Here is a 25,014-nt window from a genome sequence, read left to right as displayed (position 1 = left end):
TGGCTGTGCCTGTATATGTTTGATGGTAGAGGAGTAGCAGCTGAAATGCGAATCCTGTCCAGGTTCCTCCCGATGACAATCTTTGCTTTTTTTCTTGTTCAGGTTCCTTCTGATTACTCCAATGCAGGATTGTATCTATTTGGTCTTCTATTTGATTTGAATTGAATTTATTTTAATCCCATTCTGAATTAAATTCAACAAAATATAATTACTTAATGGGTCAGGATCAGGTGTATGCCTAGTGTTGGCTTTATGATTAGGGTGGTGGGCTTGGGATCCTTAATTCAAATCCCACACTCCTGTTGAATTAATACCAGGTGGGGTTGACTCAGCGTGTTATCCTTCTGAGGTCGACAATATGAGTGCCAGCTTGCTGGTATCCTGTGTCAGAGTGGCAACCCGTCCAGGATTGTGCCCAATAGCTAAGGAGACTGCTTAGGCAGCACCAACTCTCTGCACAGAGTATGGTCCGAATGGATGGATGGTCAGTTGTCTGATCAAAGCGGGGTTGCGTCTTGGTGCCCGGTCATCACTGCCAGCAGTTATAAAGTGGCAGTTATAATTATATCTCTTATTAATCACATAACACACCAGTATTCAAACACCACACAAAACAGGTCCTGGTGAGGGTTGTGATCTCTTATTGCTCCTTTTCTTGTTCTATCTGCAAATGAGAAACTTCTTTAGCCAGTCTCAATTGAGTTATTTAAGTAATCTTCCATAAGGGTCCAACATAAAACATTCATGTTTTAAACGACAAACTAATTGAAGTTGCACAGTTCTGCAGTCGTGGTTGTTTCTTCTTTTGTATTATGCAGCAGAAGACTGTGAGTGGCATCACTAGCTGGCGTGGGGCTGCAACGTTGCAATGCCTCCTGTAGGTTCGGGAAGGAATTTGGAACTTGGCTGGAGTGATAACTCGCCTACTCTTCATGAAAGATATCATTGGATCTTTAATGTCCACCAACTAATCTGGCAGATGGGTCACCCGGTTTAACATCAATCCGAGTGACGGCACACACAGTGATGAGTCATCCTGTTGTCGAGAAACCAGGATGACAGTTTGTAGCTGGGCCGAGATTTGAACCCAGGCGAGACAGCTCAGAGAGGAGTGTGCAACCTTTTAGGGCCCTATCAGCCATCGTGCCAGCGGGACAGGATGGTGGAGAAGTATCCCACTTACAATTTAACTGTCGAACCCGAGTTTGATTCTCTACCTTGGCTCTAAACTGTCAGATGAATGGTATTCGAACTGTCAAGCCTGACCAGCTGGTTCGTAAAAGACTTGGGAAGTTTTGTAATCTGCTTCTGATAATCTATTAGAGACAAACCCTCAACAACTAAGAACATAAATAACAACTTCTTTGTGATCATGTCCTGTTGCTTAGGATGTGTTGGGATCCTTCTACATACAATAGAAGGACAAGAAAAGGCAATGGGAGCGGTGGGGCCTGCATCATTGATAAGTCGTTATTTATTAATTGTGCATGATTTTATAATTAACAAGTCTGAAGACTACGATGGTTCACGAGCGGTATTTGATGATGTACATTGTTTCAGAAGTCATGGATGAGACAATGTGATAATGTTTGACCAAGATATAAAAATGATCAACATGATGTGGTACGAGTGACGGGTTATTAGCTGCAAAATGTCGAAAACCCGGTTTCGTTCAACAACTTAAAAAATTTGACCTTTGCATAACCTTTAAAGGTAAAAAACAATGTTGTGGACATTAAAATGAGGAAACAGGATACGTGCTATAGCTTATTGGATTTAGTTCGTCGAAGAAGGTCGAAAACCCGGTTCGATTCCCACAACTTTGAAAATTTGACCTTTGTGAACTTTAAAGGTCAAAGGTCAAGGATTATGACCTTTGGTGCAAAACTTCCTCTGGAACATTCCAGGAACAATATAACATCATATAGGCTATATGGCATTTCACACTCCTCGGATTTTCCATACTTTGATGAAATCAGCGTAAAAACAAACTTGAAGGGGGCGCCACGGGCAAGGTGTTCGAGATAGAGCAAAATGGTTTCAAGACATTTGGTGGGGAATGAACTCAAGATTATGCATAAAAAATATTGTCATCCCAGCTCTCAAAGTTTGGGCGGTCGTATGATTTTTATATCAAAATTCGAAATTTTCTAAGTTCATGACCTTGTGACCTTGACCTTGGGACGAAAATGAAAAATCGAGCTCCATGGGGCTATGCAGGTGCCATTGGGCCAACCAAATACCGAAACCTCAGCCAGATTCGACAACCCCCTCGGAGAAGATGGATTTTATATGTCAAAATTCGCAATTTTCTAAGTTCGTGACCTTGTGACCTTGACCTTGGGATGAAAATGAAAAATCGAGCTCCGTGGGGTTATGCAGGTGTCATTGCGCTAAGCAAATACCGAAACCCTGCCACATTCGACAAACACCCGAGGAGAAGATGCAACTTGAAATTGGCTACCCCCTAAACACACAATTCGCAATTTTCTAAGTTTGTGACCTTGTGACCTTGACCTTGGGACTAAAATGAAAAATTGAGCTCCGTGCAGCTATGCAGGTGCCATTGGGCTAACCAAATACCGAAACCCCAGCCAGATTCGACAAACCCCTCGGAGAAGATAATTTTTTACGTCAAAATTCGCAATTTTCTAAGTTTGTGACCTTGTGATCTTGACCTTGGGACAAAAATGAAAAATCGAGCTCCGTGGGGCTATGCAGGTGCCATTGGGCAAACCAAATACCGAAACCCCTGTCGGATTCGACAAACCCCCTCGGAGAAGATGCAAATTGAAATTGGCTACCCCCTAAAAACACGTGTTTTTTGGGCGTGGCTCCATCCATAATGGGCGCATCACGCCCATTCTCAGGAATACACAACCAGATCAAGATATAAACCTCCCACCAAAATTTTATCAGGATCGGATCAAAACCCACGGAGCTATGCTCGGGACAGACAGACAGACAGACAGACTGACAGACAAACAAGCCGGTAGGCGGACATGGGTAGTCGACTACTCAATAAAACCTGATGCGATGCGCTCGTTCGATGGGGACTGACCTGAGGATTAAGCACAAGAAAATTCATGATTCTAGCTTCAAGGATTAATGCTGCAGATTGTTTTTTTTCGTAAAAATACCCCCACATTTAGAAGTTTTTCGGCCGTTGCTAGGCAACGGAGGGGTCCATAGCAAAGGGTCTTTCTCACACATAACTAGGACATACCATGAACCTACCATACCAGTTTCATGTATATCTGACTCATAGTCTCTGAGATATAACGAACTTCGTTTTTTTATTGTTTTCGACCAGGGTTCATTCAAAGTCTATCTTCTCCGACAGTTTTCATAGGATTTGTCCATAGCATCGATTCGATTTCATCGAATCTGGCTGGGGTTTCGGTATTTGGTTAGCCCAATGGCACCTGCATAGATGCACGGAGCTCGATTTTTCATTTTCATTGGAAATTTTTGACAATATGGCTGAATGTACTGCCCACAGTCGCTCGTGGCCCAATTTTTTATTTTCGAAAAAATACATTTTTTATGATTTTTCTAAAATTACAAAGTCCCGTTGCTAGGCAACGGTGGTGTCCATAGCAACGGTTCTCATTTGCACACAACTAGGTCATGGTATGAACCTACCAATCAAGTTTCATCGAAATCGCCATTGTATTAGCTGAAATCGCCATTTTAAATACTGATAATAAGGGTAGAACAAATCTCAAAAAAAAAAATTTTTTTTTTTTGACTAGATCGACTACCCAACAGACTGTCTGTCTGTCTGTCTGTCTGTCTGTCTGTCTGACACACAACAATAACGAATATAGTGGTCACTTATTTTTTTTTCGTGAACCAATTGGGAAGTTTCTTTTTTATCACATTGTAATAAATTATGCAATGAAGGAAATTATGCACTGGGCACATGACTAAGGTTGTGCGGCCAAGAGAGACTGGCGACGTACCGTTGAGAAAGGAATGAAGGTCACCTGTACGGTCATAAAATCTGAAGGTGCGCCCAAGACTGACGAAAGTGGCGAAAGTTCATAAGAAGCTCCATCTTCCAAGCGGCATGATTTGGATAATAAGCACAGGACATGCTTACCTTCTGCTCCAAACTCAATTACAGAAGTCGTTTGATATGGTGAAAAGTGTTACCTGTGCTGCCTTTCCCCTCAAAATGGGAAATGGAATTATATATTCATCCACCTACTGGTTAATGAGCAGTTACAGTCTACCAGTGGCATCAATCTGCCAAGTTGTGAACTAGTTGAGTGTTCCCTGATGGGCCTTATTACCCGTATTACGCAGGCCAGGTAAAGTTAAGCAAACAGATAATAGGGTTGAGAATTATTGGAAAATTTTCACGTAGTTGACTTCAATTTACGATTGGTTGTGGAATGGTCCTTTCATGAGGCACCATGAGTGGTGGTGAAAGGAAGCTCACATATTGAGCTAACAAGGTCCACTGTGGTGCACCAGCTGGCAATATGAGCACCCTTTACTCAGAGAAGTCCCAGAGCCCTGGGAGTTTGGTTTAGCATACATTTCAAAAGCCACAGAACAGGTTCAACAGAATTGCAATTTCCACTTTATTTACTTTGTCTGTTGTTTCTTCCACCAAAATGCTTTTGTGTTTTAACACTGGCTTGTTTGAAAACGACTTGAAGGTGATGAATGAGGGTGTCCTGCATTTTTGAACTAGAACAATAAATAAAGAATGCTGTAAGTATATTTAAACCCCATATTTCCTGGGTGTAATTATTATTAAACGTGGGCCCAAGACCCCATAAATACTAGTTCCATAATGGGGTCTGCAACAGGGTGGGGTTCGTAGTTGATGAAAGACTCGCCTGGATGAAAATTACCGAATATTTTGTTTCATGTCTCGTATTCTACCCTCGAGTCTTTCAAGAGTGCTGTCCATCATCACCTCATGCTTTTTCTGACCCCCCTCAACCCTCCCACCTTCCCCTTTCCTTTCTAGCAATCATCCACTGATGTGTCATCTTTGTCTTTCTGTTCCTCCTTGATCCTCTGTCAGTCATTCTGTGAACATGCTGCCCTCTGTGTTACAGCTTTTTCACAAGCTATGCGCATTCCAGATGAAGAAACAAGAAAATCAAATAAATTTGTCGATTAAACAAAACGGTCGCAATTGTAATCTGCTGTCAGTATATTCACCCTTTTTGAAAATAACATGAAAGGAGTGAATTGAAGAGGTATTTTCATGGTGTTAAGAAAGCCGACAAGCAGGTCCGTGGCCATACTGTGGGGAAGAAATATGAAATAAATGAGATGGTTCAGGTAATTGACGTATTACATTAATATTAATGTTGCATTTTCTGAATGAACACCCATCCTAGTCTATAACCTTCTTGACGGGCACATAATGCTCTATATGGTAAAAATTTCAGAGGAAGATCAGATGAGATATCGAAACATATCGAAATTTTTCTTGGAAGATGAAAGATATCGAAACATTTCGATCGATATCGAAAGATATCGAAACTTTCTCAAAACAACGTAATCCGGCCCAGGTTGCTCGATGTGCATACGCAGAACCCCAAGGAACGAAATCCATACATGCCAGATAAGGATTGCATCATGAAACGGCTGTATGGGGGTCAAAGAGGGTATAAATAGAGACCGTAGGAGAAAGGAAGAGGAGTACATAAAATGTGATAGATGCTCAATGTGGGCCACATCGAGAATAGGGTAAGCAGAGGGTACTTACTGTTGTCGGAAGTGTGAAGAAGTAGCCCACTTGAGGATAGTTATAGCAAGGTTGAAGGAACGGATGCATAATTTGTAGCAAGTATGAGAATATGAGAAATTTGTCGATAATGGTTACCATTGTGGAGTGAGGTTGCTGGGGATTTTGGAAGTGGTGATTGTGCAGCAGAGCATGCAGCGGTGATGGTGCAGAGAGTGCAGGCAGCAGTGATGATGCAGGAGTGCAGGCAGCGGTGATGGTGCAGAGAGCGCATGCAGCGGTGATGGTGCAGAGAGCGCAGGCAGCGGTGATGGTGCAGAGAGCGCAGGCAGCGGTGATGGTGCAGAGAGCGCAGGCAGCGGTGATGGTGCAGAGAGCGCAGGCAGCGGTGATGGTGCAGAGAGCGCAGGCAGCGGTGATGGTGCAGAGAGCGCAGGCAGCGGTGATGGTGCAGAGAGCGCAGGCAGCGGTGATGGTGCAGAGAGCGCAGGCAGCGGTGATGGTGCAGAGAGCGCAGGCAGCGGTGATGGTGCAGAGAGCGCAGGCAGCGGTGATGGTGCAGAGAGCGCAGGCAGCGGTGATGGTGCAGAGAGCGCAGGCAGCGGTGATGGTGCAGAGAGCGCAGGCAGCGGTGATGGTGCAGAGAGCGCAGGCAGCGGTGATGGTGCAGAGAGCGCAGGCAGCGGTGATGGTGCAGAGAGCGCAGGCAGCGGTGATGGTGCAGAGAGCGCAGGCAGCGGTGATGGTGCAGAGAGCGCAGGCAGCGGTGATGGTGCAGAGAGCGCAGGCAGCGGTGATGGTGCAGAGAGCGCAGGCAGCGGTGATGGTGCAGAGAGCGCAGGCAGCGGTGATGGTGCAGAGAGCGCAGGCAGCGGTGATGGTGCAGAGAGCGCAGGCAGCGGTGATGGTGCAGAGAGCGCAGGCAGCGGTGATGGTGCAGAGAGCGCAGGCAGCGGTGATGGTGCAGAGAGCGCAGGCAGCGGTGATGGTGCAGAGAGCGCAGGCAGCGGTGATGGTGCAGAGAGCGCAGGCAGCGGTGATGGTGCAGAGAGCGCAGGCAGCGGTGATGGTGCAGAGAGCGCAGGCAGCGGTGATGGTGCAGAGAGCGCAGGCAGCGGTGATGGTGCAGAGAGCGCAGGCAGCGGTGATGGTGCAGAGAGCGCAGGCAGCGGTGATGGTGCAGAGAGCGCAGGCAGCGGTGATGGTGCAGAGAGCGCAGGCAGCGGTGATGGTGCAGAGAGCGCAGGCAGCCTTGATGGTGCAGAGAGCACAGGCGGCAGTGATGCAGCGATAGAGATTGGTCGGAATGAGGTCTGGAAGACAGTTTTTGTGGGTGACTAATAAATATGTAGATTCTTCATTCAGCAGGAAGGATCGAAGACATAGAATTCTGTGCAGGTTTGAATTAGCAGGAGTTAGGGACATTAAAGGAAGGGTAAATGATATCATATCGGGTCAAGGAAGGAAAAAGTTGGTTGTGGTACTCCTAGGAGCAAATGATTCAGGGAAAGTTTATTCTGAGGTTTTGAAAAATAGATGCAGGATGTTGAGTAAGCGGCTAAAAGCAAAAGGTGTGAGGTCATGTTTTCTGGGATTCTCCTGTGATAAGGAAAAGATATAGAAACTAGAAGGGCACTCGGTTGAGCGCATGCCTCCACCATGTAATGCCTGATCCACGCGAACATATCGGACTCGATACATTTTTGAAATATCATGCTATAACTATATTGTTTCTCTCAATGGTGAAGAATCATCTTAAAAATTAAATAAAAGTCGTATCTAGATCAGTATTCAGATCTTCACCAAAACTGAACCAATTTGTCATGGTCACACACCCAACGTATCCACCAAGTTTCTTCCGAATCCATCCACAACTTTTTGAGATATCGTGCTATATATCATTTTGGCCCTATTTCTCAATGGTTAAGAATCACTTTAAAATTCCAATAGTCTTATCTGGATCTTCACCAAAATCTAATCAGTTCATCCTTATCACGCACACAACCTGCCCACCAAATTTATCTGGATCCGTCCACAACTCTTTGAGATATCCTGCACACAAACGGACAGACAAACAGACAAACAAACAGACAGAGAGGGGTGAAACATAACTTCCTTCACCTTCGGTGGTGGAGGTAATCATGAGCAGGGCGATAGATGTCAACCAATGGCTGGAAGAATGGTGGCAGGAAGTATTTTCATTTAAGAGGCAGTGGGAATCATTTTGTGGATGAACGGAGTGTTTCCAGAATGATGGCCATTTGAAAAATATAAAGGGGGCAGCAAGGTTTGTAGTGGGAATTGAGGAAGGAATTCAGGCTCTCTTCAGTCAGCGGAGGGTGGGGAAGCTATCAAGGAAGAAATTGATGATGTAATTGTGATGAGTAAGGCCAGGCAAGAAAATAGAATTTCAGGAAGGGAAAAGTTTTTTTTTTTTTTTTTTTTTTTTTTGTATACCTTGGTCGAGGCTCGTATGAGAGCTAACACACAACTCACAGCAAGGAGGCATGAGACAAGAGGGGCGGGAGTGGAAGGGACAAAACATTGGGGAACAGACACAGGTGAACTGTGGAAGGGAGAGGGATGGGGATGGGACGGGGAACATGGCGAGGGGAAGATGGACATTAAAGGGACTTTCAGGAAGGAAAGCAGGAGAATTGAAGGAAGTGGGCTTGGGTGGATTATCGGGGGTAGAAAAGATCGAGGATTTGGATGGGGGAAGATAAGAGGTGGTGGTGATAAGTTGATAAGGTGGGAAGATAAGTTAAACATATTTGTACAAATGCCAGAAGTTTAAATAATAAGATCGAAGATCTAGAAGCCAAAGCAGATAACGAGGAGTACAATATAGTTGCAGTGAGTGAGACATGGTTTAAGGAGGAGAGTAACTGGAGAACAGGATTACAAGGCTACAAGGTGTATTGGTGTGACGGAAGGATAAAATAGGAGGAGGAGGAGGAGGAGGAGTAGCAATCTGGGTAAAAGGCAGCATTGCATCAAGAGAAAGGTGTGACATAAGGAGGAAATTATTGTGGAGAATTCTGCATGGGTTGAGGTTGTAAAAACAGCAAGATACTGGTGGGATGTTTCATCGGGCTGTGAGTGTGAAGGAAGAGGAGGAAGGAGGAATACATGAAGAATTCAAAAGGGCATGTGGTAAGGGATGAGTATTGATTATGGGGGATTTTAACTTGCCAGGGATAGATTGAGTCTGGAACAGGGAAAGGGAAGAGCAGATGAGGATTTCCTGGTTTTAGTCCAGGATTGCTTTTTAACCCAGTTTGTAGATAAGCACACGAGGGGAGTGCAGTGTTAGACCTCATTTTAAGTAACGATCCCAATATCGTGGAGGTAGAGGCACATTTAGGAGCAAGTAACCATAACATCATGTGCGCAAAGATTCTGTGAAGGGTTGGAGTTCAGGATAGTAGAGTAAGGCTATTAGATTTCAGGAAAGCAAACCTTGAGGGTACGAGGAGAGACATTGGTGATGTAGATTGGGAGAAGCTAACAACAGGACAATCAGCATCAGAGAAATGGGAAACCTTCAAGGATCAAATGTGTAGAGTACAGAGTAAGTCCATTCCAATGAGGTGTAAAACTAGAAGCAGAAAGAGACCAGGGTGGTTGACCAGTGAGATAAGGAACACTGTTAAGGAGAAGCAGAAGGTATTTATTAGGTTTAAAATATCAGGACTGGAATTATATTTATATCACTCTCGGGATAAACAGAGGCAAGTGAAGAAAGTAACTTGACAAACCAAAAGAGAGAATGGGAAGGACGTGGCTAATTATATTAAACATAATAGTCAGGCTTTCTTTAAGTATATCTGGGGAAAATAACAGGTTAGGGCCAGTGTGGGCCCATTGAGGAATAGCACTGGGAGAGTGGTTAGTGATGAAAGTAAGATGGCAGGCTTATTAAACAGGTATTTTGCTTCAACTTTTACATAAGAACAGTCAGGAGAATTGCCAATAGCTGAGAGTATCTATCAAGGAGGTGAGAAAGGGCTTCTACAGAAGATCCGGGTTGGAATGGAGGAAGTAAAGGAACAACTAGGAAATCTAAGAGTACATAAGGCTCTGGGACCAGATAATATGCAACCGAGAGTATTGATGGAGGTGGCTGAGCAGGCAAGCGAGATGTTAACGGATATTTTCAATAGTTCACTCAAGTCAGGACAGATACCGGAGGATTGGCGAGTAGTAAATGTAACACCACTATTTAAGAAAAATCCAAATATCTTTCTGTTTGTTTGACTTCAGTTGTGGGGAAGGTGTTTGAGACATTAATTAAGGACCGGATGAGGAACCATTTAAATAAATACAAACGAATTAAAGGTCGTCAGCATGGGTTTACCGAAGGTAGTTCCTGTTTATCAAATCTTTTGGAGTTCTATTAAGGAGTGTCTGATTGGGTGGATGAGGGAAAGGCAGTGGACCTCGTATGTCTAGACTTTAAGAAGGCATTTGATAAGGTACCACATCAGACGTTGTTAGCCAAGGTGAGGGTTTGTGGAGTGGCTGGTCAGGTGGCTAATTGGATCGGAAACTGGCTTAGTGATGGGAAGCAAAGAGTGGCTGTGAGTAGGAGGGTGTCTTGATGGGAGGATGTAAGTAGTGGGGTACCTCAGGGATCAGTACTCAGACCATTATTATTCATTATTTACATCAACGATTTGGATAATGGGGTGAAGAGAAAGCTTTCCAAATTTCCAGATTACACAAAGCTTGGAGGCAAGGTGGATATCAGAGGGGGTGGTGATCAGATTCAGGAAAGTATTGATACTTGGATAGATTTGGCAAAAGATTGGCAGATGGAATTTAACCTGAGCAAGTGTAAGGTGTTGGGGATGGGGAAGAACAATGAAAATAGAGATTACAGGTTGCAAGGGGTAATTTTGGAGTGTGTTACACAGGAGAAAGATCTGGGGGTGGTAATAGATACAGGAGTAAGGAGGCAGCACAATGCCAGGCAGGTATCGGTAAAGCAAATAAGGTTTTAGGTTGTATTCGGAGGGGGATCATTTATAAATCAAGAGGTGATGTTAACATTGTACAGGAATTTAGTGAGGGCCACATCTCGAATGTTGTGTGCACTTTTGGTCACCACAATTCAGGAAGGACATAGATACCATGGAGCGGGTTCATCACAGGGCTACGAGATTGATTCCCGGCCTAGCTCGACTCAGCTCTGAGGAGCGGCTGAAGGAGACAGGGCTTTATACACTAGACGGGAGGTGGTTATGAGGAGATATGATTGAGATGTTTAAGATAATGAAAGGTACAGATAAAATAAGTTCAGAATAATTTTTCAGCAGAGTCGACAGTGACAGGACCAGGGACCATAGCTTGAGAGTGAAGAAGAGGAGAATTAAGATGGTAGTAAGGCAGGGGACTTTCACTCAGAGAGTAGTTACCTCTGCCACCAAAGTTTAATGGAGATTATATTTTCACCCCTGTCTGTCTGTTTGTCTGTCTGTCTGTTTGTCTGTCTGTTTGTTTGTCTGTTTGTTTGTTTGTTTGTCTGTCTGTCTGTCTGTGTGCAGGATATCTCAAAAAGTTGTGGGCGGATTCAGATGAAACTTGATGGACACGTTGGGTGTGTGACGATGAATTGATTCGATTTTGGTGAAGATCCGAATCCAGATTCGGATAGGAGATTTATTTAATTTTTCAAATGATTCTTCACCATAGAGAGATGGGCCTAAAAACGATATATTTGTTGGGCATGATATGTTCTGTTGGATCAGGCATTGCACTGCGGAGGTACATGCTCTACCACCTTTCTAGTTAATGCATGGAATGGTCTCTCTGGAAAGGTAGTGACAGCAGAAACGGTAGATAAGTTTAAATTTGGAATTAGATAGGTACCTGGAGGTATCAGAGATAGAGGGGTATAGGGATGTTGGCAGGACTTTGAGGTTGCTTGAGCATTGATGGGTGATTGCGTGCTTGTGTCCGGAGTGTTGTTGGCGGGGGTCTTGTCAACCGATTTTGTGGTTGTTGTGTGTGTTTTTTTTTTAACCAAAGCCCATGTCACCTCCCCTGAGGAGAAGGGAAATTTTATTTTTTTACAAAAACTACAAAAGCAACACAAAAAACACTTAATAAAATGAAAAACCATTTTTCTTTTTCATTTTCTTATTTGATCTTGTGTTGATACATTTGTCTGGTGTTGATGTGGTGCAGGCATGATGGGCTGAATGGCCTCCACCTGCATCTCATTTCCTTGTGATTCTAAACATATCTGGTGTGGATGAATATCTGGTATTTAAAATATCATATAATGATATGTTATCATATCTGGTAAACATATCTGATAATATCATATCTGGTAAACATATCTGTTTACATATTCTAAACATATCAGATCATATAGGTTGCTTGTTGATGCACATGGTAAGTTTAAAATTATGACATTTCCTATTAATCATGTTTGGGTGGGTGGGGGTGGGAGTGTGAGTGGTGTGGGCTATGGTTGCCATTATAATTATATCTTTTTTTTTTGATTGGTTCTGGGGCCACAAGATAAATTATACAAGACTTTTTCATATATTGGTGAAAGGAGAAGCGTCCGTGTGTGTGTGTGTGTGTGTGTGTGTGTGTGTGTGTGTGTGTGTGTGTGTGTGTGTGTGTGTGTGTGTGTGTGTGTGAGTGTGCGCGCGCGCGCGCTATAACTACTCTCACCACAAGCTAATTGTATTAACAGGAAATGGAATGAACCCGACTTCTCTCATCCACGGATATTTCTCATGTTGCTATATTTCTGTGAGTCCGATTTGCATTCAAGAAAAACAATTATGGTTAACCATTTTGATGCTTCTTCTAAATGCTTCTTCTTCCTCTTGTGTATGGCAGCTTTCATTTTGTTGGGTTGCAGCTATGCCGCTGATGCTGTGCCCCTACACCAATGCACTGGTACTCATTTTGTCAACCTCACAAGGATGATGGGTTGAGTCAACCCCACCTGGTGTTAATTCTTTCACAAATGGGGCTCGAACTCAAGACCATAAAATCCCAGGCCAGCCACCCTACCTGCTAAGCCAACGCCCAGCTTTTTGTCTAAATGCTGAAAATTATGTTTAAAAGAGAATTTGAATTATGGATTTCATTCCAGCAGTGGCAGGTTAAAAGCGCTCATCGAGCAGAATGGAGTCTCTGTGGAGTCCCACAGCGCATGTGCCAAAGGCCTCAATTAGCATTCATACGTCATTTTGAAAACTAACTCGATGGATCAACGGGAAGATGAAATCGGACAGCAACAGGTCAAGGGGCCGATGCTGGATCCGGGTGCATTGAGAAAAAGAAAATGTAGAAAAGAAAAGGAGAAGCTCACAGATAAATGGGACATTTATTTGAGAAGTGTTTAAATAGGGATAACGGAAGGTGACAAATCCTGCCATTGGCATGGATTTCAAAGGGAACAGAACTGCTCAAATCGGGAAAACAGTGTCTGTGGGAGGTTCCAAAAAGGCATTCTTTGCATACATATTATGTAGATGTCCTTAACATATAATTGTTATGACACTCATAATTGGGTTTTTCACATTTTGTGTTCTTCACATTCTCAGTGAAATATTCCACACAAACAGAAATCATTTTACTTTGATTTTAAATCCCAACATTTTATGGTAATGATGAGAAACAAGTCTGAAGACGATGATGGTTCATGAGCGGTATTTGACGATGTAGATTGTTTCAGAAGTCAAGGATGAGACAATGTGATAATTTTTGACTAAGTTATAATTAATTATCGTGGCCTTCAATCAACAGCTGCAAAATGTCGAAAACCCGGTTTCGTTCAACAACTTTAAAAATTTGACCTTTGCATAACCTTTAAAGGTCCCAAAACAATGTTGTGGACATTAAAATAAGGAAACAGGATACGTGCTTTAGCTTAATGGAGTTAGTTCGTCGAAGAAGGTCGAAAACCCGGTTCGATTCCCACAACTTTGAAAATGTAACCTTTGTGGCCTTTAAAGGTCAAAGGTTAAGGATTATGACCTTTGGTGCAAAACTTCCTCTGGAACGTTCCAGGAACAATATAACATCATATAGGCTATATGGCATTTCGCACTCCTCGGATTATTATTATTATCCATACTTTGATCAAATGAGCATAAAAACAAACTTGAAGGGGGCGCCACGGGCAAGGTGTTTGAGATAGAGCAAAATGGTTTCAAGACTTTAGGTGGGGAATGACCTCAAGATTATGCATAAAAATATTGTCATCCTCGCTCTCAAATTTGGGCGTTCGTATGATTTTTATGTCAAAATTCGCAATTTTCTAAGTTTTTGACCTTGTGACCTTGACCTTGGGAGGAAAAAGAAAAATCAGACAACGACAACTTTTAGATATTTCATTTTTCTATTCAAATACCAAAGAACCCATTCCATTCAGTGAATTCCCGAGGAGAAGATAGATTTTTAATCCGACTACCCCCTAAAAATGGCTGTGCGGAGCCACGCCCTCGTACAGGAAAACACAACTAGACATTGATATCGAACACATAACAAAGTTTCATCAAGATCGGATCAAAGTCCACGGACTTATGCTCTGGAAAGACAGACACACAGACATAACGAATATAGTGGTCACTCTGGCTGGCGCTCGTGAACCAATAAACGTTTTCAAAATAATACTTAAAATAGTGAAGATACATACTGTACAAAATAATAAATGACCGTTTTTACAGCCATTTTCCCTGCTGTGCAGGGGTTAGGCTATTTCTTGAGGCAATGTTTTATGGCCGGATGCCCTTCCTGACGCCAACCCTGGTCACCTCTTACGACACACAGGGATATGGTATACCTATTCTAACCGGGGCATACACCGGGACCAGTACACTGGTACTCACTTCGCCGACCTCAGATGGATGACAGGCTGAGTCAACCCCCTGGTGTTAATTCAGCAGCCAACGGGTCTTGAACTCAGGACCCTGGGATCCCAAGCCGCCACCCTAACCACTAAGCCAACACCAGGCTTGAAGATACATACTGTACAATGTAGCATATAATAAAATACATCTTGGAAAAGGCTTGAGACAAAAAGAACACTGGCATTCATTTTTTTTTCATTGCCCCGACATTACTGTGATTATCCTGCTATTCCCTACTCATTCCATGTGGAATCTGCTGTACTTGTCCCTTTAGGTAGGACATGTAAGAAGATGCGTCCATCCACTCAATATGGACTTGTCGGTACATCGGGAAGTAAGACTGTTACTTCTTGCCATGCTGCTTGCAATGCTGCGATTCTGCTGTCGTCCTGGATCTCAAGCATCCGAGACTACAAGCAGACAAGGAAAACGAAGGTTAAAATGCAGGCTCATCTGTTTTCTGATGTGTCACTTAAACCAACTTCATTCATTGTTCAACTCTTGGTCATGGTCCATGATTTGAGTTCAAAAAGTCGTTTGAGAAATTGACAATTTTAATTTATTTGGAACTTGCAGGGATACCCAGCATTGCATGGTGATCTAATCCTGTTGGCTTTTTAAAGAAATCATATTTTTTTATTTTCTATTTTTTTGTGGGGGCCAAAAACACTTCTTTACTCCCAGCCAAACATCTCGTATACAGTGCCTTCAGGAAGTATTCACACCACTTGACTTTTGTTGCATTTTGTTGTGTTACAGCCTGAATTTAAAATGGATTGAATTTAATTTTTTTTGTCACCGATCTACATAAAATACTCCATAATGACAAAGTGAAAACATACTTTTAGAATGTTTTACAAATCAATTAAAAATGAAATGCTGAAATCTTTTGCGTCAATAAGTGTTCAACCCCCTGAATCAATACTTTGTCGAAGCTCCTTTGACAGCAAATACAGCTTCGAGTCTTCTTGGGCATGTCTGTATCAGCTTTGCACATCCAGATTTGGGGAATTTCTCCCATTCTTCCTTGCAGATTTGCTCAAGCTCTGTCAATTTGGATGGGGAGTGTCAATTTGGATGGGAATTTGGATGGGTGAAAGATTCTTAATGGGATTCAAGCCTGTTATTTGGCTGGGCCATTCAATGACTTTCACATTCTTGTTCTGAAGCCATTGCAGTGTTGCATTGGCTGTATGCTTGGGGTCATTGTCCTGTTGGAACGTAAATCTTCGCTGCAGTCGAAGGTCTTTTGCACTCTGAAGCAGGTTATGCTCACAGATTTGTTTTTCCCTCGATCCTTACAAGTCTGCCAGTCTCTGCCACTGAAATGCATCCCCATTGCATGATTCTGCCACCACCATGCTTCACGGTAGAGATGGTGTTAGATGGGTGATGAGCTGTGCTCGTTTTCTGCCAGACGTAGCACTTTGCATTCAGGCCAAAGAGTTAAATTTTCGTCTCATCAGACCACAGATATTTTGCCTCATGCTCTCAGAGTCTAAGATGTGCCTTTTTGCAAACTTCAGGCATGCTGTCATGTGCCTTTTTCTCGGCAGTGACTTCAGTCAGGCCATTCTCCCATAAAGCCTAGATTTGTGATGTGCCGCAGAGACTGTTGTCTTTCCGGCATGTTCTCCCATCTCAGCCAAGGAACTCTGTAGTTGTGTCAGAATGGCCATTGGGTTCTTACTCACCTCCCTGACCAAGGTCATTCTTGCTCAGTTTGGTCGGACGGCCATCTCTAGGAAGAGTCTGTGAAGTTCCATATTCTTTCCATTTCCTAATGATGGAGCTCACTGTGCTCTTGGGAACTTTCTCTCTCGAAATTGTTTTATACCCTTCCCCTGATCATATGCTTCCTCACAATTCTCACGGAGTTCTATGGACAGTTCCTTGGATCTTATGGTAGAGTTTCTGCTCTGACATGCACCGTCAACTGTGGGACCTCATATAGAAAGGTGTGTTTCTTTCTAAGTTGTGTCCATTCAAATGAATTGGCCACAGGTGGACTCCAATCAAATTTAGACATCTCAAGGATGATCAAAGGAAATTAGATGCATTTGAGCTCAATTTGGATTATCATAGCAAAGGAGTTGAAAACTTATTGATGGAAGACATTTCATCTTTTCATTTTTAATTAATTTGCAAAAAATTCTAATTTTTTATTTTTATTTGGCATTATGGGGTATTAGTCGGGTCAAAATACCACCTGACCCACAACAAATTGCAACAAAAGGTTTTTCAGTAGTTTTCATTCCTACTGGATATACTGATCAACACAAAAAATAGTCTACCAAAATCTGACATCTGGAAATGGGTTAAAACAGTCATTTTCAAGATGGCTGCCACTGGGCTTTGAAACAACTAAAACAGCTATAACTTCTTCAATAATTGTGATAAAAACATAATTGTTGGTTCTGGTCCATGGTTTTAATGGATCAGCCTTCCACTGGTGTCAATAAAATTTAGATCTGATCAGTATTTAACATGAAATCCAAGATGGCGGCAAAATTCAAGAGTGCAAGAATCAATAAATTTTCCATCTAAACCAAAATCACTGAACACCTGGTGCCACTGAAACATTTATTTGTGAACATTACATAATGGCAGTTTGGGTTACAATTTCAGTCCTCATCACTGTCCTCTAGTTCCTCAGAGGCTTGATTTGCTGGATTGTCACAAAACGTCACTTGGCATGATCCACATGCAGACGTACACGGAAGCCCATTCTTTCTGCAGCTGCAACAGGGTGTGTCACAAGCTGTGGTGCAGTTGCAGTGTATCATCTTCAGAAGAGTGTCTGGTGCAGCATTCATGGCAGTCATGATAGGTACAAATCGATTGTCTTCAAGTCCCCAGCCCAGTCTAGAGGATCGAGGTCACCCTCCATCCCCATCCAAACCATGACCTGGTAGTACACTCGGACACAATGAAACTTGGTGGCAGATTCCGTTGGGGGAAGACGTTCAGGTGTAACGAAAGACTTAGCAGCAGTGACCTTTGTGAATATCTTGTAGCGCATGGCTGCCAGAGAACTTGTACTCTCCCCACCAAATATAACGGCCATCGCTTGGCTGCCAGGTTTCTTTATTTCAGCGTGGCTGACGCCTCTCGAAGTGAATGTATCTGCACACAACTGGAGGCCTTGATCATCTTCCACGAGTTTCTGAAAGACTTTTTTTTTCCCCCCAATGCCAGACACACGAGATGTTGAATCACATCCTGTGAAGGCGTGCAGGAATAATAGTTGAGTGCACAACTCATTCCCAAGAAGATGCTTCATCCGATTGTCATATACTTTCAGATTGCTTCTTGACTGGTTGTCTGATCTGAAATATAGTGGTTTTTCCATCTGGTATACAGTAATGGAGCAAAAGCATCAACAAATCTGTGTCCTCTCCGATTAGTGTGGTGGAATGCAGAATTGTGCTGTTTATGGCTGTCTTGGCAATGTCCACATCAGTGTCCCCTTCTGCCTGAATAACTGTGCAGCCCACTTTCTTCAGCTGATCACCTATTAAGGTGATCAGCTGTTGCTTTTTACTGCCGACAGATAGGAATTCATCTCTCTTTCCATCAAATTCAGTTTCTCCGGTGAAGTTCACAGTCGGATAACTGTTGGCTTGTCCCCGTCTCTGCTGAGTGTTATCCTTTATCAAAGGGCATGCACCATAGCCATCAAAGACAACAGTTGCTGTCCCATCGTGTTTTGTTGTGAAGTCCGCATATGCTCTGGCTATTTGCCAAATGTATCTCCCTTCTTCCACTTGAGCTTGTGCAGCAAGGATCCACCATCAAGAACATACCATTCAGTCTGAAGGTGTGCTAAAGGTGTGGTGTCAGGTACTCCTTCACATGCCAGTGCCTTGGTACAGTGGTCATTAACGGATTGAGCGAGTTGAGGTTTGTCGGCCTTCCTCAAGATCGTGTTGTCCTCAAATAGGGATGGAGGGTATGGACTGAGCTCAAAACTCATCACGTCCTCAAGTGACAAATCACCCGTCTGGGATACCACCAGGAATCGCTGGAATAGCACACTGGAGTCGATGGTTCTGTGAGGAGCAACATGGAGAGCATTAGAATTTCCCAGGGTGTTTGCTTTCTCTGTCCTCTTGATGGAGAAGGACAACACAGGTTGTCCAATCATTCTCTCGATGATTTTGTTCCCAACAGCTTCATATTCATGCATGTTGATGTCTTCACTTGCCACGATACCATTTATGATATTTCTCAATGTCGGATCAGAGGAGAAAGGTGAAAATGCATTCAGCTTTGTGCTTATCTTCAAGAGGTCGAATGCATGTCTTTCAATTCTGGCACCAGTTGCTTCTTTATGCTGTTCGCTTGTTGCGTATGTGAGATCATTGAAGTCCTGCATGGCGACGTTGTTATAGGGGCTGACATTGTCCACAGTGATAGGTGTTCCTCTGTCATCTTACTGCCATGAGTCAAGCCACCGGTGCTCTTTAGTGATCTCATGAGTGTTTGTTCGATGACTAGATCACAGCTGAGGCCTGCCCAAAACTGGTTTGTTCGCCGGATCACATGGAAGCCATTTTGAAACTTCTCATACACATCTGGGTGTTTGCTCTCCAGTTTACTCATTTCTTTTACTTATAGATAAGCTGGTAAGAGAAGACTGAAAACCCTTTTGTTAGAATTTGATAAATGTTGGGTGATTGCCAAACAGAGGTTTGATTACATAGAGACAATTTATTGATTTTTACACCCTTCATTTTTTGCTGCCATCTTGGATTTCATGTTAAATACTGATCAGATCTAAATTTTATTGACACCAGTGGATTGCTGATCCATTAAAACCATGGACCAGAACCAACAATTATGTTTTTATCACAATTATTGAAGAAGTTATAGCTGTTTTAGTTATTTCAAAGCCTGGTGGCGGCCATCTTGAAAATGACTGTTTTAACCCATTTCCAGATGTCAGATTTTGGTAGACTTTTTTTTTCTGTTGATCAGTATATCCAGTAGGAATGAAACCTTTTGAAAAACCTTTTGTTGCAATTTGTTGTGGGTTTGGTGGTTGTTTGTCATAAATTGACCCGACTATATTTTTGTGTAGATCGGTGACAATTAAAAATTTAATCCATTTTAAATTTAGGCTGTAACACAACAAAATGTGGCAAAAGTCAAGGGGTGTGAATACTTTCTGAAGGCACTGCAGTATAGATATAGGTCTTGGCTCACGGAAGGTCTAAAATACAGTGAGGATCAGTTTCACAGACTGGCGGAGGGTCAAGGAAGGACATTACACTTGAGTACATGGATGATGGAAAGGAAGGGTGGGAAAGAGTCAGTGGCAGTATAATAAGAGAGTCGGGATAGGTATTGGGAGAGGCGACAATGAGCAGAACTTGAAGGACGGGAGGGTTGGGCACAAGCAAACAGATAAGGAGTCGGTTATCTCCACACTATCCTCCCCCTGCCCTTCCACATCCCACTCCCTGTGTGAACATAATAAATAGCTGGTGGCCCAGACCTCTCTCAGCAGAAGATCAAAATAGGCTTGTTTCCATAAGGTGTGTCCATCTCGGGTGACCTCAGGGAGATGCAAGAGGCGGCGGAGTGGTGCGCAAAGATGCTCCTTTACCCGTGGAGGGATCTGTGATGTGTGAATGATCAGAAATTGTTCGGGAGTGGTTGCAAAATTCTGCAGCAACCCATAGAGGCGGCGCATGTCCTCCTCCTGAAGAGGGGAGGTTGAGCCAGCTGTGAAAGCATTGACACCTGGCAGGAAAAAGTCAGGGAGAGTTTGAAGATTTGCAGCTCGGAGGAGAATCACCACAAGGCGATAAACTGAAGATTCCAAGTCTGCCCAATCTTCTAATGAGGGGAAAAACGCCATCGCCCAAAGCAGTGCCGTCTGAGAAGAGAAAGAAAGCACACTTGTAACATCTAACAAAACAAAGCACACATAACATCTAGTAAGGCGGGACTAGAAACATCTAAAAACAAACATTCACTGAGAAAGAAAACACATTCGTGACACCAACGAGAAACACAAATAACATCGAGTAAGTTCTTACGAGAAACGACCAAAAATAAACACTTTCTGAGAAAGACAACAGACTTATAACACCTCAAATCAAAAACACAAATAACATTGAGTGAGGTGATATGAGAAACAACGAAAAATAAACACACTGAGAAATGATGATAACATGCCCTTCCCCAGATCTATGCCTTCCTGAGAACTCACAAAGGGCGGAGGAGCTCCTTGTGAGCCAACGGCTATCCATATCTAGTGCCAAACTGTGTCTGCGGACGTCCTCCTGCAGTTGGGTTACTCTTTTTTTTTTTTTTAGGAGGTTGGTGGCAGGATTTGCACTCCTGCCACCGGAAAAACCCTTCACTCCGCAAACAAGAAAAACGCAAAGAAAATTGAAAGCCCACTCTGTGGGAGTACCTCCAGTGCAGCACCCCTCCACAGAGCAGCTCACCGGATGAGGGGATTGGGGCAAAGCCTTCGGGACCTCCACTCTTTGATGATGGGAGGAAAACCACGGGGTAACCTTCCCGGGCAGATTGCGGTAGTGTGTGTCGGGGTGGTACTGAGGTGTTGTCTACCAGATGGTGGTCTCCTTGGATTAACCTGAGGCGGTCACTTCAGATGAGTGCCTGGAATGTCCTCTCCCTACGAGAGGATGGTCACCTGTCTCTGTTATCATCTGAGCTCAAGCGTTTGAACATCGGTATTGCAGCACTCTCTGAAGATCAGAGACCGGATATAGGTGAGGTCATGGCACGTGGTTGCACCTTCTATTGGTCTGGTCGCTCTGATGGTTACCATGCCCAAGGAGTTGCTGTAGCTGTGTCAAATAAGCTGATCCAATGATAATCGAGGTAACACTGGTCAACGAGTGTATTATGAGACTAAAGATTCATTACTCATTAGGTGTCGTTTCCCTGGTGTCTGTAAATGCACCGACTGAGACGAGTGATCTCACCGTGAAGGATGCATTCTATGCCACGCTCGAGTCTGTGGTTGATCAGTGCCCCAGACGAGATACTCTTCTTGTCTTGGGGGATATCAATCCATCACATGGAACTGATAGGGATGGTTATGAGACAAGTGTTGGTTCCCATGGGGCTGGAACTGTGAAGCAGAATATTACTAAGTTCCTTGACTTTACAAAAAGTCATGGACTGAGGGTGGCTGGTTCATGGTTTCAGTGAACCACAGGCTCTTCGCTGCATTTGGTATTCCAATCCTGGTGGTGTGGCAAAGGAGACCATGTGCTCATTGATGATCGCTGGAGAATGGTCGAGAACTGCATGGTTGACCGGAGTTCTCTGTTCCTCAATACCGACCACAGGCTTGTGGTCGCAACTCTGAAGATGCAGCTTAAATACAGGAGAATGGTGCCAGCCTAACCTCGATGTTGGCAAGCTCAAGGATGAGAGGGCAGCTGAGGAGTTTGTGAACAGGATGAGTGGGGATTTGGTGGTCTGCATGCTTTGAGGAATCCTGAAGAGTTGTGGAGTGCCTTCAAGACCACCATCCTTGATGTTGCTGGTGGATTTCTTGGAAGTGACCAGAGGAAAAAGAAGAATTTTGTATCTCAAGGGACACTGGATACCATTGACCAGAGTCGCAGGGCAAGGCTGAATGGCAGAGCTGAGCTGTACAGTGAGTTGAGGTGTAAAACTGTATGTGCCTGAGGGTGGACAAGGAGGCCTATGTGCGAGGAATCTGTGAGAGGGTAGAGCATCACCTGTGGTCAAGTGATTCTCGTCCTGGTTAGAGGGGAATTCGTGCATTGCGTTTCTCCAATCCCGTCCCTCGGTGTACTGCAGTTAGAGCGGAGGATGGTGGGCTCTTGACAGAGGAGTCCAAAGTGAAGACTGCTGGGCCAGTTACTTTGAGCAGCTGCACCAGGCTGATCCACCAGCTGTTGAGTTGGATGTCAGGGGTCTTGCTCTCCCTATTGCTGACCCTCCAATCAAATGTGATCCACCTTTTTTTGTGGAAACACAGGTTGTTGTGAACCTGTTGAAATGGGGGTAAAGCTCCTGGGATCTGTAACATAGATGCTGAATTTTTCAAGGCTCATGGAAATGCTGCACTCTTGTCGTTGCATCTAGTTCTGTGCTCTGCCTAGAACACAGGCATCATCTCAACTGACTGGAGGAGGGGTCTTGTCCCTCTCTGTAAATGGAAGGGTGATCACCAAGACTGCAACAACTACCGAGGGGTGATGCTGCTCTCAGTGTCAGGCATGGTGTTTGCTCGGATAATTATTGATCGTGTTTGCCACCATTATCTTGAGCACCAGTGCCCAGAGCAGTCAGGCTTTACACTAAAGAGGTCAACGATTGACCGTATCATTTTTCTTCAGGTCCTCACCGAATGCAGGTGAGGATTTCGGCAGGGGATGCTTGCAGCCTATGGTGATCTCTGCAAATTGTTTCTCTACAATGTTTGATTTGGGGAATTGGGATGTCCTCTGGAGGATTCTTGGTCTTCATGGGGTGCCACCATAACTGATCAATCTGATTTCGGAACTACACTCTGGTGCTGCATGCTGTGAGATGTCGAAATACCATCTCTGAATTATTTCCAGTTGTTACTGGAGTTTGTCAAAGGTGTGTACTGCCTCGGACACGTTTCAGCACTTGTATGGACTGGATTCTGGGGAGGATGTTGGAGAGATCAAGCTGCAGTGCATTGTTTGGGAATGTCAAGATCTCTCACCTTGATTTCACAGATGATGCAGTCATCTTTGTGGAGACTCTGGATATCCTTATGGGGGCCCTCGAGGTGCTGAATGAGGAGTCGGAGCCACTGGGATTAGGGGTTTCCTGGGTCAAAACTAACATCCAGGCTTTCAATGACATATTGGATGCTGCTGTCTTGTCTGTACCTGTTTGTCGTAAGGATGTTGAGGTCACGGAGAGATTCACTTTCCTTGGCAGTGATATTCATGTCTCTGCAGGTTGTAATCCGGAGGTCAATCGATGTCTGGGTTGGGCTTGGGGAGTCATGGATTCACTGGATCGTGGTTTGTGGCGTTGTCGGTAACTGTGTAGGAGGATGAAAGTCCAAGTCTTCAGGTCCTTTGTGCTTTCAGTCTTGCTCTCTGGATGTGAGACTTGGACTCTGATCAGGGATATGAGATGGCGACTTAATTCCTTTGGTACCAGGTCTCTTCAAAGAATCCTTGGCTATTGCTGGTTGGACTTTTTGTCCAACGAGCGGTTTGCTGAGAGAGACTCTAATGAGATTTATTTCCTGAATAGTCCGTGAGCATCAGCTGCAGCTGTATGGACATGTGGCTCGTTTTCCTGACGCTGATCCTGCTGACCAGATTCACTCAGCGAGGGAGCCTCTTGAGTTGAGGAGGCCAAAGGGCCGACTACGTGCCTCATGGTTGCAGCAGGTTGATCGACATCTCGAGGAGATGGGGATGGGCCAGGCATCTGCCTGGGGGATGACCAGACGGAGGCCCCTGGAGTATCGGTGGAAAGTGGATGCAGTGACGCACTGCTCTGGCGCATGCTCTCATACCTGACCTGACTGAGAAAGGAAACACACTTATTACACCTAAAATATACACAAATATCACCGAGTGAGTTGTTACGAGAAACACGTCATAATAAACACTCACTGAGAAAGAAAACGCACTCAAAACACCTAAAATTAAAAACACATATTCTATCCAGTAAGTTGTGATGAGAAACACCTAAAAACAAACACTCACTGAGAAAGAAAACAAATATAATGCTGGAAGATAAAAAAAATACCCACTAATAACATCTCGTAATGTGTGCAACGCCCAATGATAATACCCACTGATATGATAAACTAAAAGTGAACACTCACTGAGAAAGAAAACACATTTATATCACCTAAAATAACAAGTAAAAAGATATAAAATGTCATAGCCCTCATTGTTTTAGTAATTTTGCTGTATGAGGTTAAAGGGCTAGCCCATATTTATGTACAACTAAAATGGCCGCCAGTCTACCAGTCGGCCATCTTTGATCAGATCGCAAAATAAAGTGAGTGGCATGTGTGTGCCATCATGGACTGTGCTCTTGCCAAATTTGAATGAAATCGGACCACGCATATCTGAGAAATGGTTGGGGACACATTTAAGTAACAAAATGGTGGCCAGTCTGCCATCTTGGATGTGATCTCAAAAAAAAAGACATGTATATGTAAGCCATCATTCGTTATCTGTATGCCAAGTTTGAACAACATCGGTAAAAGCATAGTCCGAGAAATGGTTGAGGACGTGCTCAACATCAGTTTTACAACTAAAATGGCTGCCAGTCGACCATCTTTGTTCTGATGCCAGGAAAAAAATAATGTGTAGATGTTAGCCGTCATTCATTATCTGTATTGCAAGTTTGAAGAACCTCGGTAAATGCATGGTCCATGAAATGGTTGAG

At 43.7% G+C, this 25,014-nt stretch overlaps 1 protein-coding gene across 1 annotated transcript in view; it reads right to left on the bottom strand.

Moving 5' to 3' along the window:
• Nucleotides 1–13,036: 13,036 nt before the first annotated feature.
• MAB21L4 (mab-21 like 4) overlaps nucleotides 13,037–25,014 on the bottom strand; it is a 32,123-nt gene continuing 20,145 nt past the window's right edge. The window contains exons 6-7 of the mRNA XM_085898040.1: nucleotides 20,099–20,482; nucleotides 13,037–15,008 (exon numbers count right to left, since the gene is read on the bottom strand). Of these exons, the coding sequence (XP_085754166.1) occupies nucleotides 14,904–15,008; nucleotides 20,099–20,482 (489 nt within the window). The 3' untranslated portion in view covers nucleotides 13,037–14,903. The remainder of the gene's footprint in view (nucleotides 15,009–20,098; nucleotides 20,483–25,014) is intronic.

This window comes from Eptatretus burgeri, chromosome 10, assembly GCF_056783735.1.
Source record: "Eptatretus burgeri isolate ZD-2024b chromosome 10, Ebu_testis_v1, whole genome shotgun sequence".
NCBI lineage: Eukaryota > Metazoa > Chordata > Myxini > Myxiniformes > Myxinidae > Eptatretus > Eptatretus burgeri.
This window is presented reverse-complemented; position numbering and strand designations above follow the sequence as displayed.